At 39.7% G+C, this 18,519-nt stretch overlaps 1 protein-coding gene across 1 annotated transcript; it reads left to right on the forward strand.

The window, feature by feature from the left end:
* Nucleotides 1–11,238: 11,238 nt before the first annotated feature.
* LOC146318113 (angiopoietin-related protein 3-like) lies at nt 11,239–17,809 on the forward strand. Its single transcript, XM_084732719.1, has 7 exons — nt 11,239–11,812; nt 13,499–13,609; nt 14,600–14,711; nt 15,031–15,144; nt 16,268–16,363; nt 16,596–16,868; nt 16,980–17,809. Exons 1-7 carry the CDS (start codon nt 11,306–11,308, stop codon nt 17,186–17,188), a joined length of 1,422 nt encoding a protein of 473 aa, XP_084588845.1. The 5' UTR covers nt 11,239–11,305; the 3' UTR covers nt 17,189–17,809.
* Nucleotides 17,810–18,519: the final 710 nt, after the last annotated feature.

Raw genomic sequence — 18,519 nt, forward strand, 5'->3', positions numbered from 1 at the left:
TTCTGGGAGCCTCACTATACAAATGCACAACTTTATAACTTAATTCACTGATTTGGTTGAAACTGGATCATACGTTATGTAGAAAATATATTCTGATTTCCCCATCAATGTCCTCCAGCTGGTCAGCTTTAAATCTCTGTGATTTAATGACAGAGTTTCCCGATGGACAGATAGCTTTAGCTTATTTGTTGTGAAAGTAGGTAACCGTAACTGTTAGCTGCCAGCTTCCAGTCCAGTGAACACGGCGAAAAAGGAGAAACGCAGCCTCTGAACTTGACAGGAAATACAGTACCGTGGTTGTTTACGGAGATTCCTGGTGGAAAGATAGTTTTACTTAGTTGTGGCTCAGCCCTGGGGTGCTGGGAGCCAAACCCAGCAAGAAAACTGCCTTGGTTAATGGGGCTGCTCTTCCTCCTAGCATTTCATCTATGGACTGCAAGTGCATGGCAGGAGGCACGTAATCTCCAGCACTACTGGTTACTGTAAATGCCAATCAATGTATGCAACAAGTCCTTCCCTGGCTGCCTCTCTTACAGGAAACCCATAACTAATAAGCTGATATCCATTTCAGTAAATATTATATCTGCTAAGCATCTGCATGTTAGCATTTTAGCATTGCCATTGTGCACCTGATAGCATCAGGATGTTAGCATTTAGCTACCTCTGTGCAGCCTCACACAGCTGCAACAATTTTTACAACTCATGAAATTACAGACAGTCTTTTATGTTTTTGTTTTCATGGGTTTATGTGGGGTGAACTTGCAGAACTGTCAATCTGGATTCTCTATCCTATTGTCTCAGCAACCCCATTTGACTTTTTGACACCACTATAATGTGTGGATGCCTGGCTAAAATTTGAGACAATTACTGTAATCATGAACTTGAGATCTCAGAGTGAGATTTAAAAACAGAGCTCTCCCCATGCATTTTGTGCCGGTCCATCTCTCTCTGTACAGTATGTACCGTATATCTACATGTTTCCCTGTCTATGTTCTGTTCCCGGAAAAAATTATTCTTCTCATCCAGTTTTTGGCTGTACAGACCACAGTTTTTTCCAGCGCATAACTCTCAACCTTGTCTTCTGTTCAGAGTTGATTTAGAAACCAAAACCAACCGTTTGGACTCTCACTCCCTTTTCCCCTCCTGTCTTGTTCTGTCCGTCTGTCTCTTCTTTTTTTCTGTCAAACTCACATTTTTCATTCACTGTCTCCATAAAGACTTCCTAGAAATCCCTCAAGTCTTTTTTTCAGTTTGTATGTTTTCATCTTAGGACTTTAGACCACTGGAGTTGTCCTGGTCGCAGTCCAACAGCAACAGGGTCCGATTTGCATTGTGGCACATCTAAGCCTCATGGTGTGGTATGTGGAGCCAAAGCTCAGAGGATGAAACAGCTGCCAGGGGCTTCACGCAAGGAAGAAAGCTGTGGTATGTTAACATGGCAAGGTTAAAATAGAAAGTGTGTGTGCTCACGTGAACATGTGTGTTTGTGTTGGTTCAACTGTATTTCTCCCCAATAAATATAGGTGTAATAAAATGTAAATGTAAACATTTAATCTTTAAAAAGGAAAAGTTATTCTCCTGAAAGTGCGATTAGTATTCAGCACAGGCCCGGAGGTCTACTCCACACAATTTGTTAAAACACTTTGGAGTCAAAAGCTTTTCTGACCCTGAATTTAGATCAGCCAGTCCTGGATCGAAGACTTTCAAGGTCAACATTCAGCATCCTGGCTTTGATTAACTATCCAACCCAACAGTCCTCCACTGACTGAGAGAGATACGAGATGAATATTAAACCAGAGCTTACCTTGTGACATGTGTTCAGCAGCTTCTTCCACTTTGTCTTGCTGATGTGAGGGTGTGTTTGTCAGACAGTCCACTATCGTCTGCTTTCAGCTCTGTCTCCTGAGAAGGCGGGGAGGTGCTGTCAGGGAGACTGGCATGCCACGGCTGTTTGGTAAATGCCAGTGTGCAGCCCCTGCCATAACAGAAGCTGGGTCCTGCTTGTGTGTAAAAGAGAGCAGGGAGGGGCTTGTGAACATGCCTCCTGTCCAACGAGACTGACATGTGGGAGGCTTGACATACTGAACCACACCCACTCCTTCAGACAGCAGCCAATAGGAGTTCAGAGGTGTAGCCGTCTGGGAAAGACAGCAGCCGTTCTGGAACCCCCGGTGACAACATGTCAAAATATGGAGCATCTGGTATGAAGTAAGAGAAAGTACCAGAGTCACCTTACTGTGTGTGTGTGTCCATAATCCGGTCAGATAACATCAGTGACCATGCAGTAACTCATAGACCTCCCTCGCTCAGAATGTGTAACCCTACCCAGTGTTATGTGCTCTCTGTCCCCTATAATCAAGTAAACAGGGGGGAGCAGAGGGCTTGGTGCCATCCATGAGGGTTAATTCTCTCAGTGCATACCTCTCATTCTTCGTGGATCCTCTTTCAACCACTACCCGGCATCTTACTTTGGGGGACTACCGTCATGCCAGAAAAGACTTTCCTCCTCTCTTTATAAGGGCAGTGGATGATAACTAACAAGTGTCTCATCTTGTTGCCTGTCCTTCATTAAAGGAAATTGGTTTGTGGCATGGCTCTATAGGGATGGTACTGTCTGCTGGACTGTTGGTCTGTCCACCACTTTCGTCCAGACAGAAATAACTCAATAACTGGATGGATTGTTTTGACATTTTGCACAGACATTCATGGTACCAAGATAATGAACCTCACTGTTTAGTTTTAGATTTAGTGCTATCAGCAGGTCTTTTTTTTTTTTTTTTACATATCCTCTGAAGTAACTCAAGATCAAGTAGATATATTGGCACAAAATTTCAGAATGGTTCACAGAGAATCATGATGAATCATTGACTTTAATCACCCATCTTTCAAACTAGCGCCACCAAGGGGTTTACATTTGTAGTCTTATTTAAAATGTCTTAACAACTACTGGATGGATTGCCATGAAATTTGGTTTCTAACTTCATGTCCCCCTCTGGATGAAATGCAATAACTCTGGTGATCCCTCATCTTTCATCTACTGACATCATCAGGTCAGTGTTTTAATATTCCCAATACTTTACTTTACTTTAAAATCAAATTCCTGCAACCATAGGATAAGTGGACAGACCTTCATTTTTTGAAAATTAAACCTGCTTTCTTTCTAATGGCCAGCAGAGGGCAGCTCCGCTGGCTACAAAAAGACATCTGTATGAAGTTTTATGAGAAAATGACCCTTCTTTTCACTTGATTTATGACCTCAGCAAACAGCAGCTATGGTCTCACTTGCTAGTTTCCCATCTTCCTGTATGCAGCGTGATGTTCATTTGGTAAATTATGGTTCCAGTTACAACAAAATAGACTAAACTGGACAGTAATATGAGAAAGGTCGTGATCAGGTACATCTCTGCTGAAAGTATGAGCCAAAAGAAAAGAAAAAAACACTGTCCACTGCTTAGTTCATACTCCTGTTTGTACTGCACATGCTCTGGTTTCAAAAAAGCAAGATGGCTGCCTCCATAACGCCAAACTAAAGGCTTCAAAAATCACTGGGTGACATCACAGTGACTAATTCTACTGTCAGTACCTACAACACATGAATTCCCTGTCAGAATCAGTTATTTTTGGTGTTTAGTACTAAATAGCTGTTAGCATATAGGACGGCAAACTATGATAGTGAAGTTGCCTAAATGCAGGATAGTTACAGACTACCGCCACTGACAAATCTTTTCTTTGTTTGTTTGTTTGTTTGTTTTTGAACTCTCTGATTGTTTCCAAACTGTTTTAACAGCCTCTATTGAGCAAGAATTTATTGACTGATTTTAGATTTTAGATTTTAGACACTGACTTGTGAGTCGATGGTAATCATTACACCTGCTAAACTTCAGCATGTTAGCATTGACTTTGTGACCATGTTATCATGATAACATTTGTATACAATGCATAATGTACCTGAATTACAGCTCACACAGCTCCTAGCATGACTGTAGACTCCTACCGAGTCACAATTTGACTCCCACTTCCAAAAAACACCAATTTACCCTTCCTAAGTCCTGCCCCCTTTTGCCCTGTGGCCCAATAGCAGTTGAGCAAGCTTGATACGTCAGTCAACTTTCTCCTTTCCTGTAAAAGTGACATAGTTAGCTAACTAATGATTGATGTTGATTAGCATGTTGCCTTGACTCCCATCAATGATCGTATGAAAAGGATCTGGGCTGGTATATGTAGTGAGTTACTGATGAGGGAAGAGAGAACAGATGAGCAGGTGAATGAGGAAGTCTGGTGAAAAAGTCTGAGGAAATCTGGTGGACAAGCAGAAAATGTCAGTGAATTGATTTGAGGTAGTGGGATTGTGCTTTAAGAAGGAGACGGAGAGGCAGAATGTGACAATATGCTCTATAATTATCTTACTTTCCTTCTCGTTTTCTTTATTTTATACCTTTTGTTTACAGTTCAACTCTCTTTCCTCTCTCTCTCTGCATCTCTTTTTATTGGTCCATGTTTGCGTTGGGGTGTAACTGGTTCAGTTTGTCTCCTCAGGCCAAGAGAAATGTTTTTCCCATCATGTATATCCCACAGTATGTGCCTTACAGTGAAAACTGTTTATCGCAGTCACCAGTTGGTAGCATCCAACTTGAGCCTAACTTGAAGGCAAAATAAAATTTGTAATGTTAATGAAGTGTCTGACATGATGAAGAGGGAGAGCCTCACAAAGAGCTGCAACCACCGCCTTGTGCCCCGCCATGGATGGAAAAGGAATTAGCAAGAATTAGCAAGAAATACTCCTTTTCCATTACCAAAGCAGACAACTGACTCCGAGAGGGATTGTGGTTTGAATGGAAGGAGGGAGAGAGAAAAAACAGTCTTTATTGGACCAAATGACTGCTGACGGACTGACCACATACTGCAGAACACTTGGCAAAAAGGCAAAAATGTTCTCAAAGGCAGTTTCAGAGAAAGATTTAGAGTTGCATCACATTTGAGGAGAAATGCGGGGAATAAATTTACTCTCTAATACACTTAAAATATTAGTTGAAATATGAGTTGCTAATTATTAACTTACACAAATAGAGATTTTGGCCTGCAAAGTGAAACGTATGAGGCACAAGGCTTGTCGGCTGCAGGGTATTAATTTTCCACCCATCTGACTGTTATTACTTGTGGAAGCTGCCTCCTGGTGGAAAGTGTAGCTGGAGGTAAGTTAAACACTGCCAAAAGGAAGGTCCTCTTTTTAGCAAAAATAATGTGATGTTTTTGGAGTTTGGAAATTGTTCACTGAAGATTCAGCCAACATCCATATGCTGGTTAACTGGTGCTCTATGCTTTTTTTAAGAAACTGGACATTTAAAGGAAACCTGAGATGACACAAAACAGATGGAAAACTTTAAAGCGGTTCAGTCCACCTTAAAGGTCTGTCACAGTCGACATCTTCCCCCCGTCTGATGTGTGTTATGTAACTGTGGCTTGTGGTCAGGGGAGTTACAGGTTGTGCTGTTGCTGCATTGGCCAACTTAAACAGTGTAAGTAGTCATGTAACAGTGACCTATGAATCAAGACTGTCCTTCTGACCACGAGGCCACAGACCCTTGACTTTTTTTTTTTATATTTAAGATGCTTTAGTCTCAAGTTATGCAACTGGAATTCATTTGAATGTATAAATTAGTCAGTTGTAGGCTACAGGTCATCCAGTATCACTGTTTACATTAAGGCTGAGGCTATGTAGGATATGTTAAAGGGCTCATTTATGCTATTCAAATCATGAGAGCATAAATCTGTGGAAAACAATCAAGCTGAAGGCAAAAAACTGAAAAAAATATTCTCGTTCAAATCTGTCAGTAAAGTCAATGTCCATGTGAGTTTTAAAAATCATCAACTAAATAACTTAAAACTTAAATCTAACTCATGAAGGTAATGATTTATATTGATGTGCCTTTGAGGAACATAGGGAAGAGCAGGGAGTGTTGTTACACTGGATTAGTGGTAACACTGTTAGTCTGACAGAAAAAAGCTGCATTAATATCATCAGTATCACACACTCCCATTTCCTTTTTGAGCTAAGAGGAGAAGTGGCATGTCTCTATGAGAAACATTGTGGATTTTCAAGTAAGACAGTAAAAGATTTTTAGATGCTATTTGCACCCAGGGTAGAAAAGTCAACATGACTATTCACACCTTAGCTTAGCGTGGCAGAGACAAGCACCCAGGGGCCTGTAGCCAACAATGCTATGTACACCTCATGGCAGAGACAAACCATGATCTTTCCCTAAATGTAACCAACTAGCTTTGTTTCGGAACCCAACCAAGTAGTTTTGTTGCCTAAACCTAACCAAATTGAGAACAAAAAAATGAAAATAATAATTAAAAAAAACAGTTTGACTTAGAGAAACCACTGCCATGTAATTTCACACTTCTGTGGAAGTTATCCAGGGCAGGACTCAGAATCCACTCTCCCACAGAACAGCCTTGTGCTTAACCAATTCATCCACTGCAGTCTCTCATCAAGAGTGAATTTGTTGCTCTTTATAGCTAAAATAATGGGTCCAGGTGTGAATAGCCAAATTGTTGTTGTGTGCCTATTCATTCCCAGGGACAAAGAGACACTCTGATTTTTTTGTCAAGATTATTTTTGCCCAGCATTCATTGTATTGTGGGGAAACTGGTTTGACTTACATATGTAGCAGTTTAAAACCTCTAGTTTGGTTTGATGCTTCGCCTTCATGCCACCTCTAAGCCCACATGCTAAACTAGTTAGTTATCCTGTGGCTGTTTGGGATGGGAATAGTTGTAACAGTTCACCAAACATTTTGAAAAAAGGCAAAAAGAAGTGTGGGTCTGGTGTTGGGTTTCAGTTTTGGGTCTGCAAAGCTGCATCCCAGGGGCAGTTGTCTACGCTTTCCACCATTTATGTGACACATTCACATTCAGGAATACAGTCCACAGCCACACATAGTGCAAGTGTTACTTTTGACCCCAGTAGTGGGGTGTTACTACCACCCCTGATCTCCCCTTTTAATGAATCAATGAGTTCAACTGCATGTTATTTGTGGTTCTTTGCTCAAAATACAAATCTTAAAAAAGGCTGATATTTCATATTTATACCTCCCCAGAATTACATTTGAATTGAATTGTATGTAACAGTCAAAAAACATATCTCTTCTTTTGAAATTAAACTTTGGACGGTTGATCTCAGTTCACTGACAACAAGCCAAGGGTGTTAAATGCTACTGTTGAGAAATCCTATTGATGTCATCAGCCAAAAAAGAAAGGCTACAGTAAATGTGGATGGACCAGAAGTATGACAACTGCACAAAAATCTGGCCTTGGCAGTTTGAATAAACATGTAAATAGTCTCTGTGTGTTTTGTAGATAAATGGCATTATGAAATCATTTGAGCTGTTCTATTTTTTTAGCTGCAGCCAAAAGAAAAAATGTAGAAATCAATAACAGTTAATGTAACAGCTAAACATGTTTCTGCATTTATCAGGCTGATAGAAAACCTGCAGAAGAAAAGTTAACCAAACTAAATCATTGTTTAGTCTGATGTTAGAGAGATGCAGAGAGAAAAATGTATGTGCATCATCATCTGTTCAAAATATCACTGTCATTATGTTGTCATAATGGAAGAGGGAGGAAAATGTATCCATATTCAAAGCAAACGGCTTACAGATCAGTCCAAAGTGTGCAATGTGCACAGAGCAATCCACAGCGGTTTGAATATATGTTGCAGATTACTTGCTTTAGCGGCCTCCAGCAGGAGCTGTTCAGGCAGGAAGTGCTGTACAGTCTGATGGCTGCTGGCAGAAAACAACACCTCAGGTGCTTTCATTTTGCCCTGAGGCAGATGAAGAGGGCTTTGAAGATTCTCTGTAGCTGCATCAGATCACCATGCAGAGTGTTACAGATGTCGGGGTTGGACTTCATGTGGGATCACTTGTATACAGTGTCACAGTGTATGCATTAGACTGATATACTGATACTCATTTTAGGATAAAATTGAATCAAATTTGTATGACAAAATGAAATAAATAAATAAGTAATAGTTTATTAGACCATTGTTTTATTAGTAGGATACTTAGCCTATTCATGGGTTACATCTGTTATTAAGCATTGACATATTTATTACTTTAAAAAGGATGAATTTAGGACAGTCAAACTGAATGCAAAAGGAAATAAAACAGTGCATTGTTTCACAGGTTAGACATACAAAATTTAGATGTCTGGGCCCTTGGCACTTTAACTTTTTTCAAATGTGGCCCTTCTAAAAAAAAAGTTATAGAATAAAAAAATTGAATTTCACTGATTTCATAATGCTTCTTCCTACGTATGGGTGTGATATTTATTAAAGGGAGACCAACAACAGATCAAACCAGCTTTACATACAGCATCAAATCTAAGGAAGCACAATGTCCAGGGTTAAGTGACGTAAATATGTTTTCATGAGCTCAGTGTTCCACCTCCAGATGTTAGACATGTAGAGCATGATGCTCACTTCCCTTCCTTTGTTTACCACACACACCCCCTATACTGTACGTCCCCTACTCTTCGAAGCTGTTCTCTTAGAGGTTTCACAGATGTATGTGGTCCTGTTGTATGCACCAGTACTTTTTACCTTCAACAGAGCAGGGTCCTTGTTGAAGTCAGGATTGTGACTCTGTTTTCTGTGTACACACACACTGTGTAACCCTGCTCTCATATGAGTGGTTAACATTTAACAGAGGGGAACAGGGGTCATCACGGTGTGTGGCTAGGTGGTTATATCTCATGTCATACTCTCACTTTAAACTCCCACAAGCCTGTGCAACACAGTTCAGTGTTTTTGTGCTTTGTATTTGGTCCACTTGTTTTTGTGCATAGTGTGTGTGTTTAAAGTACAGCACTAGTCATGTTTTAAACAACATAAAATGATCTGCAAGAAGTACAAATACCTTGTTAAAAAGGCTCACATAGCTCTACACCTTGTCTTCATTTAGTATTCAGTGATTCATTACTATGCAAACAGCCTCTCCACTGATTTGCTTGCTAATCACGGTAACTAGCTACGTCTGGCTTCTCCTCTGGGCTGGGCTTCGCTGCTAATGATATGTATAGCGCCACCCCCTCATTTAACAGGAGTTTGTGCACAAGACAAACCACTTGACCACTTGTTCTACAAGCTGTCTGTGCTCTCCAGTGAAAGTGAAGAGGAAGAGAAGCTAAAGAAGAACACTGTGGTACTGAAGGCCAACAACGAGGAGATCAAGGGCTCCAAAAGCCTGGAGCCCACAAATATACTTATATAGAGAGTTAGGATTAGGCACTTATTTATGGAGGGTATGGTTAGCATAAGAGGCTAGAGCAGGGATATTCAAATTGCTTTGCCCAGGGGCCACAGGAAGCTAGGGGCCAGTTAATGAACAACATTAATAATAAAGTTATCTTTTGAGAAAATTACAAAAAAAAAAAATTGCAATTTTTTTTGCAGCCAGGAAGGAGCACACTGAAGCTAGTATGTTTTTCCTGATGGTGATGCCTGATAATAGCAGCCTTGCACACAGCAATTGTCATTTGGCAAGTTAAACATAATGGTCTGAGATTGCTATGATATGGCAAAATAAAGGCAAATTTATGTTACCATTTTTTAATTGCCTGGCACCCAATCAGGAGCCACAGTTGGCCCATGAGTATCCCTGGGCCAAGGAATGCATTATGTCAATGACAGGTCGCCATAAATATAGAAATACAAGTCTGTAGGTCTGTGTGTCAGTGGTGGAGGAATTATTCAGTTCCTTTACTTTAGGCTACTATAAAGTGATTTTCAAGGCCTCTGTGGACAAGAACAGTGGTGTATCTACCACCATAACCACAAAATATAATGTCAAAAACAAAACTATGCAGGTAAAAATCTCCTCCTGCTTCTTTTTAACTGGCTAACATATGAGTCTTTCTGGGAAAATGTAAACACAGGCTTGTTTAATCTGAATTCACAGAAACAATCCCTTTTGTTGGATTTCATATTGAGCAACAGCTGTCTGTTTCTCAGAGATATTCATATATACTGTACATCTATACTTGCATAGCATCTGCAGCCATTAAAAGATCAAAACAAAAAAATTGACACTAAATGCTGCAAAACCAAGAACATCTAAGTCATACTTCTGAATCAATCCTTTATGTAAACTGGGTCATCTTTCTGTTTAAAAGTAAACCAGCTGCACAACAATGCAGCCATGGCCTCTGCAGGTAACTACAGGTCAGTGGAAAACGGTGTCACATTGTCCTGGCTCAGAGGAAAACACCTTTCAACAGCCAGTTTATCTGTGTATGTTTGTGTTGTTTTAACTATGGCTTATCATTGATGCAGCAGTTAGCAGATGAAACATTAAATGACTTCTCTGTAAACTCAATCTGATGAGTGCAAGTTATTGCATGGATATTCAGTCTAAAGGTACAATATACAACATCATGTTATAGCAAACAATTATTTGATACGTAAAGATGAAGTGATTGTAAACTCCTTTGCAGAGATCCATTCAAGCTTCTCTGTTTATCTGGGACGGCCATGTGTGCATGCGAGCCCCTCTCTGTCTTTCTTGCATACATTTTCAGTATTTCTGAAAAGGTGACGTAACAGAATCTTGATCCATATTTGATCGGCACTGCACAGTTTGAAAGTTTGATCTAAGTTTAATGAGTCTACATTAGAAACCAGAGCCAAAATGGCAGCTGCCTGATTACATTGTATCTCATATTATCAGCTAAACAGTCACTATATGACAATATGATTCGGAAAATATTTTAAGGAAGAAATAATCAATGTTTTAAGATAAACTTGATCCATATTTGACCATCACTACGAGTGTTGTGAATCTCTGTTGGAAACTGGAGCCAAAATGGTGGCTAAATTTCACACCAAAATAAAAAATTCTGATAACATTTTAGAAGCTTGAGCCATATTTGATCAACACCATCTAGTTTGACAGTTTGATCTGAGTTACTGGAATCCAAATTTTAGGCGAGGCCACAGTGGCAGTTTCCTGATCACAACATATCTTGTATTACAGCTAAAACTCCAGTTTTGTATGATATATTTTACATTCAAGCGCCTTGTTCTGTTGTTGAAGTTTGATTGATGACTAAACATGTCAGCTGATGGTTACTTCAGTTCTAACCAGTGAAATTTGAATCTAGCCAGACTAACAAGTTAATCATTGCCCTGAAACCAGACAATGTATAAAGCCCAGGATCCTCACTCAGCAGGTCTTTGTCGAGTCACAGAGGAGGGTGAGGGCTCACTGACATACAGCTGGAGAAGCAGCACGACAACAACAACATGAGAATTACACTAATTCCCTTCCTGTTTCTCCTGGCTGCCGCCTGTGTCCCTGCCCTCTGTGACAAAGAGGAGCAGCCTGTCCCCCAGCCCGAGGACACGGTCGAAACCCGTTCCCGCTTTGCTGCCCTGGATGATGTGCGTCTCCTGGCCAATGGCCTCCTCCAGCTGGGCCAGAGCCTGCGGGAGTTTGTGCACAAGACGAAGGGACAGATAAATGACATCTTCCAGAAGCTCAACATTTTCGACCACTCGTTCTACCGGCTGTCCGTGCTCGCCAGTGAAATCAAAGAGGAAGAAGAGGAGCTGAAGAAGACCACTGTGGTACTGAAGGCCAACAACGACGAGATCAGGGGCCTGTCTGTGGAAATCAACTCCAAAGTGGACAGCATCATGCAGGAGAAGGGTCACTTGCAGAACAAGGTGGAAGGCCTGGAGGAGAAGCTGAGCAGTCTGTCACACGGTCTGATGACGACCGAACAAGTGGCAGAGATCAACGGCCTCAGGGTGAGTCACCTGTTCCTAGAAAGCAAACCTGGAGCTGGAACCATGAAGTTTCCTTCAAAAACACTTTGTGGCACACTGTAAGATTTTTTTTTTATAAAATTAAAATGCCTTTACTTTACACGGCACAAAGAGTTCCAAATGACACAGGTCTTCATCAGTCAGGAGTAATACTTACTACATGTAAAATAAAGGCATTTTAAGTTTATAAAAACCTTACAGTGTGTCTTGGTGTGTTGTTGAAGGAGACATGCATTTTTTAATTTTTACTGAGACAGATTTTTTCTGGTTGGGGAGGTGGAAATGTCTGTGAAAGATCATTTAGATCATGCAACGCTAAACACCAAACCTTGAAACATGAATTTACTCTGCATGGGATGGGAACTTTTCCTGCCTATTCATTTCTGTACTGGAGGAAATTAGAGCAGAAAGAGTTTTTGAAGCCAACACAAATCTCCATTAGGGGAGACTGGGGATGTTTGTAACCCTTTTCGCTTTCCTCGCAGTTACTCAGAGACTAGACCAATCAAATCTTTATATATTAAAACTTGTCTTGTAATCTGTCTGCTAAATTACCCACACCAGTTAAAGATGATTACATATGTCGTATTGCTCACAATATTTATTTGAAAGAAAGAAGTCAGATGTTAGAGGGTTGGGGTCACCCTGGAGACAGTTGCAACATTATCAGGGGATGGTTGCAACATAAATAAAAATACTTAAAAATACTTTAAATTTCACTGTTTAACCTTTGCTTGTCTCAATACGTATTGTATTCTGAAAAAACAACACTACAACATTATTTATTTATTTTGTAATATTTATCAAACAACAGCAATTGAGTTGTTTGTTTACATGTAGATCATAGACCTGCCTTAAGTCAATAAGCAGATGTTACAGATGCTGTTTAATCTCTATCTTTCAGTATAGAGATGATATGATGTAGTAAGAATCAGTATGAGACAGTAAGAATGGAACAATTTGCAATGCAGCAATTTTTTTATGAAACACATTTGATTTGGGGTGAACTATCCTTTTGTACCCAAAAATGACTTGTTTATATTGAAAAATACAGTAGTGTGGTCTATTTTGATATGGCTGCTTAGCTTGGGGACAGTTGCAACAATGTTTTGCAACCTTGCCCACCCCATCAGCCATGACATAACATTGTGTGACCGAGACACATGTTAAACATGTCACCTAGAATTCAACAAAACAAAGACTCAAGCTACAGTAAGATAGTTTTGATTAATTATTCATTAAAAGTCAGAGCGTCATGAAAAAATTCAGCTCATCAAAATTTACTTTCATACCTTCAAAACAAGTTATTTTCAATAAATGCAGCAGCAGATGTTGAATGTGTTTTCTGTCTTTCTGGTGTCTTCCTGAACATATTTGCTCTCACATGTTTCTGTTTGGAGGAATAAGATGAAGACCATCCCCTGTTGCAACCAGCCCCAGTCAGTCAAAAATTGATGGAGACAAGCTTTTAACAAGCAAGAATATGCTTTTTGAATAGTAGTAACACTATTTAGTAATAAGTAAGGATGTATTTTCATCCTCAACCATGCTTTGTTTTATATATGACTGCTATTATATAGACTCAGATGTAATAATGATATAATATTAACAATTATATAGGACCATTCTTGGACATGTCTCACAATTCCAACTTTCTTCCCTGATCAGGACGTGATCCACACGCAGGAGCAGAGCATCACAGAGCTGCTGAAGGCTGTGAGGGAGCAGAGTGACCAGCTCAACAACCAGAGGCTCAAGATCAAGCTTCTGGAGGAAAAGGTAGATATTAGGGACAGTAGGGAAATTATCAGGGGGGAGGGGAAGTCGAAGAAGGGTGAGAGTAATGTACAAAGGGATTTGTTTTCTTTCTGTTGGGTTCTATTCTGGTGGGTAGCTGATTTTTTTTTTTGTCTTTCCCAAATTAAAATGAATAAATAAATACAAAATGGGAAGTGTTAACTTTCAGCTGCTCTGTATTTCCTAAAGTTGCATTGTTTGCTAGTTAGATAACAGGTAAAATAAAACAATAGGCTATAGGTTGTTTGTTAGTTAGCTAAAAAAAATGAATAAACTGTTGCATTGTTTGCTAGCTATATTTAATACAGCACTTTTGGAAGCTGCCTTTTGAAAGATAGTCTCCAACACACACAGACAGCAACTCACACATTATGATTGATCTCTTAGATATCAGGCTAGAGCATCATCAAATTCATGTTTGTTTTTTTAATTAAGTGGAATAATCCACACACCCCAATCATTTTCATACACTCCCTTATTCAGTCAGAGTTAATGGATTACATTTAAATGAGATTTTAGTTTGTTGCTGTGAAGAAGAATGTATTTTTTCCCCCCCAGAAACTTTCTAAGATTATTTTGCCTGCGTCTTGAGTTATGAGCTGTCATCATCATGGCATTGCACTGAATGTGCTGCTAGAAAGAAACTTTAATGGAGTTCTGGTGCTGTAATATATAATTTAGATTTTAAATCTTTGGAGGGTGCAGACATAATAACGGAGCTGCCCATATTTTTAATAACCTCAGCCAGTGCCTCAGTGATATATATATATTTGCATTTTCCTTGGTCTTTAGAGATTAAAATTCATATTGTTACTGTAAAATATCTCAAAAACTTTGAAATTTTCTACTTTCGCTGAATAACAACCCAAGTTTATTATGTGTGCAATTGCTATTTAATCCACAGTATTTCTCCAGAGTCAGTCTGAGGATTATGTCTGCGAGCTAAAGTGTTTCACTCACTATTTTCCCCAGCTTACAGCCAACTTATTGACCCAAGAGACCATCGAGAGGATGCCTGAAATCTTCAGTGAAGCACCAACACTCACCCCTTATCTGACCTACGGCAGCACCACCGAAATGATGAGTAAGACGGATAATAAATCATGAAGAAATGTTGAGAGTGCATTGGTATTTTTTATTCTGTCATATCTGCGAGCACAAAGGTTATATATTCAATCTTCCTGTGTCAATGCTTGTGATTTAAAAATGTGTCCAGACAATTTCCAGCAATTTTCTGCTTTACATTTCATACAGTTACAGCAGGGAGCCATCTGGCACGTTCACAGTTTCAGCACTTAGTGAGCGATCACAAGTAAACAAGCCTGTAGATCATCACTTTGCAGGTGATCTTCATTCAGGCCAGTTTAATGTTTGACATCTGGTTTGTGGTCATTTCTGAACAGATCTGCCATCAGACTGCAGCCAGCTGTTCAACAGAGGAGAGCGAGTCAGTGGCGTCTACGCCATCAGACCCACAGGAGCAGAGCCCTTCATGGCCTTTTGTGACATGAGCAAAGGTATTTACCTGTCTCATAAATTTTTAACTGTACCACAGGACAGGGCTACAGTTTATTGGGGTTTTTTTGGGGGGGGTGAGCCTCTGATCGTTGTTTAGTCTTGGTGAAGTCCAGCTGCCTATGATATTTAGGCTGGATTGGGAGCTCTACTGCACCATTAAAACTTATCTCAGTTTAGGACATTCAAGTTTATTGATGTAAATTGAAATTAAATAGTTTAATCAAAATGGATATATTTGACCCAAATTAAAACAAATAAATACAAAATAAATCTGAGTGCTGTCAGGACCTAGTAATTATGAAAGAGAGTTTGCCCTGTTTGCTAGCTAGCTAGTGAAAAAGTTAATAAATCATTACACTGCTTGTTGGCTAGCTAAAAAGTAAAAGGAAATGTTACATTTTGGGCTGGCTAGCTAAAAGTTTAACAAAATGTTACACTGCTAGCTAGCTAAAAGTCGGTTAGCCTAGGTAGCCAACATCAAGAGTAGCTCTAATTTTTCCTGCTTTGAGAAAAATCTGTTGGCTGGATTACCAACTGGATTGAAAGAACAAAGAGGCACATCATAATTGGTTTGGGTTTGTCCCTTTATTTATTTATTTATTTATTTTTTTTGGCTATTTCAAAAGTTAAACATCTTCAAGTGTAGGTTTTAAGTTAACACTGGACCACATTTTAAAATTAAAGTTAAAACAGAGGTTTAAATTTAGTCTTTAAGATAGTTTAAAAACACAATTGAAAATCAAACCATGATTTTATCTGGTTTAAAAATGTATCCTTGTTGGTACAACACAGCCTTAATGTTGTTGGTAATACTAAAACATAAAACATTAGTAAATGTTAGGTTTGCATTGATAGTAATTTAATGCAGTTGTTAGAGGCTGAAAAGTAAACAGTCATGCTGATATCAATCAGACAAAATTACAAACAGTAATGCTGGATTACATGCATGAATTCTTTCCTGTGAATCCTTCATTCTGTATATATGAAGGCAGTTTCAATCTAGGGCACAACTGGTGGACGCCACTAACAATGAAAACTAATATTTAAAAAAAGTAATTACAGGTTGTAAAAACATTAAGTACCTATTGCTGAAAAAGTCATCTATTTTTTTTTTCCATGTAGACCATGGAGCAACAGTCATCCAGCGAAGAAAGGATGGTTCAATGAATTTCGATCAGACCTGGGAGAAGTATGAAAATGGGTTTGGAGATTTTCAAGGTAAGAGACACTATTCCTTTCTTAAGACTCTAAGCACCATTATCCATCTAATGTTGGAAAACTCATTCTGAACTGACAAATTCTAAATGACCATATTATGATCATAACATTTGCCATTATGTAAGTTTTCTAAGTAAAAGCGTGCCTGCACATTTGCATGTAAGTCTGTGTCTCAGAGATGCTTGTTAAATCCTGCCAGCTCCCTCACTTCTCAGTGATGTCTCTCTTACAGGGGAGTTTTGGCTGGGTCTCAGGAACATCCACTCTCTGGCCGCTCAGGGCAACTCTGTCCTTCACATCCAGCTGGAAGACTGGAAACAGGGCAGGCGCTTCTTCGAATACAGATTTTACCTTCATGGTCCAGAGAGCAACTACACCATTCACCTCACGCATCTGTCTGGATATCTGCCGGACCCCATGAGCAACCACACGGGCATGATGTTCTCCACCAAGGACAGGGACAACGACAGCCACCAGGACTCCAACTGTGCCCACAGTCACACAGGTGTGCATGTAGACATGTTTTTCTCATGTACTGCTAAGACGGGGATGGGGATTAATGACTATATGTCATCCAGTATCAGCTGCACAACATGTTATTCCTGTCATCTTCCAGGTGGATGGTGGTTCAGTGCCTGCGGAGACGCCAATCTAAACGGGAGATATTTCCACTCGAGACCTAAGGGGCGCTTCGAGCGTAGGAGAGGAATTCAATGGAGGCCGGGTCAAAAGGCGTCTTACTCCCTCAAGTTCACCCAGATCTCTGTCCACCCAATGGTTCCCTCGTCCACTTCAGCCTCCTCTGAGACAGGCGTCTTTCAGTGACCCTGGACCAACATTCTCCAGTGAAAATAGTGCATAAAACAGTGGCCTCTACAGGAGAGCCCATGCAGTGCTCCATGTGGGCGGGCATGGTTCAGGAAGGCCTGGGCAGAGAGAAGGATGTTTCCTCTAGGTTTCAAGTGAGAAAACCAAACGAATGCATTACTTCCTATACTAGGATAGTCTCTAATGTAACAGAACACTTTAAAATGTATTGTGATGTGTCTGCTGTATCTGTTGTATATACTGAAATGCAGTTAGCAGTTAGCAAAAACTACATATTCACTCACTGTGTCTCAGAGGTCAAAGGTTGTGGAGAAGAAATTAAAACATACAGCCATATATGAGCAGTTTTTACACTGACTCCCAATATAATGCATTGGTTACCTACATGGGGGGACGGGACCCCTTGAGGGGGATACGAAACACATTTAAAGGGATAGTTCAGATTTTTTGAAGTGGGATTGTATGAGGTACTTATCCATAGTCAGTGTTATACAAACAGTAGTTGGCAATCAGCAAAACCCCAGTTTGTAGAAGCAACAGGAGTACCTGTAGAAGAAGTTAAGCAATGTACTGCGGTGGACAGGATCAACTGTAAAACATATTTTAGCCAGCTAAAAAGAGGCCTAAAAAAAAAAAAAAAAATCAATATCAGTTTGCTGTGTTTTCACCACTTTACCTTGCCACCAGACAGCCTTTTCAGACAGGAAACATTCATCATGTAAGCCAAATGTCGCTCTGTCCAAATCCACCAGACTATTGCCAAAAACACTGGTTTTACCTTGGGAGTTGCTTATCTACCACTGCCGTGATTTGTTGTTGACACAATAACACAAACAAAATAACAGACTGAGGCAGCAACTTCTGTGTTCTTTGAGGTAAAATGACTGTTTTTGCCAATGGAGCCTGGTGTCTTTGAAGAGAGCGATAGTTGGCTTACATAATGGCAGTTTCCCATCAGAAAAGGCAGTAGGTGATGTAGGTAATTCACAGAGTTTAGATGAATATACATACACCCCCACTTTAAATAATCTGAACTATCTCTTTAAGGTATCTTGATTGCTTCATTTTGAGGGGTCATAAATAATAAGGGCTGGGAACCACTGCTACAAAATAACACTCATCTTTACTTTACATACTTTATTTTTGATACATTTGCAATGTTTTGAATAAATAAAAGTATGATGCTGACTTCATATAATGCTAATGTTCATTTAGGAGTGGATATCCATAATTGAAAATATAATGAAAACCTTTCCTTTCTGACCAAGACAAACCTTTGTAATGTCCCATTGGATATTATGGGCTGTGGCTTGTTTGTGGTCTTGACA

Source organism: Lutjanus erythropterus, chromosome 12, assembly GCF_056507025.1.
Source record: "Lutjanus erythropterus isolate fLutEry1 chromosome 12, fLutEry1.hap2, whole genome shotgun sequence".
Classification (NCBI taxonomy): Eukaryota; Metazoa; Chordata; class Actinopteri; order Lutjaniformes; family Lutjanidae; genus Lutjanus; species Lutjanus erythropterus.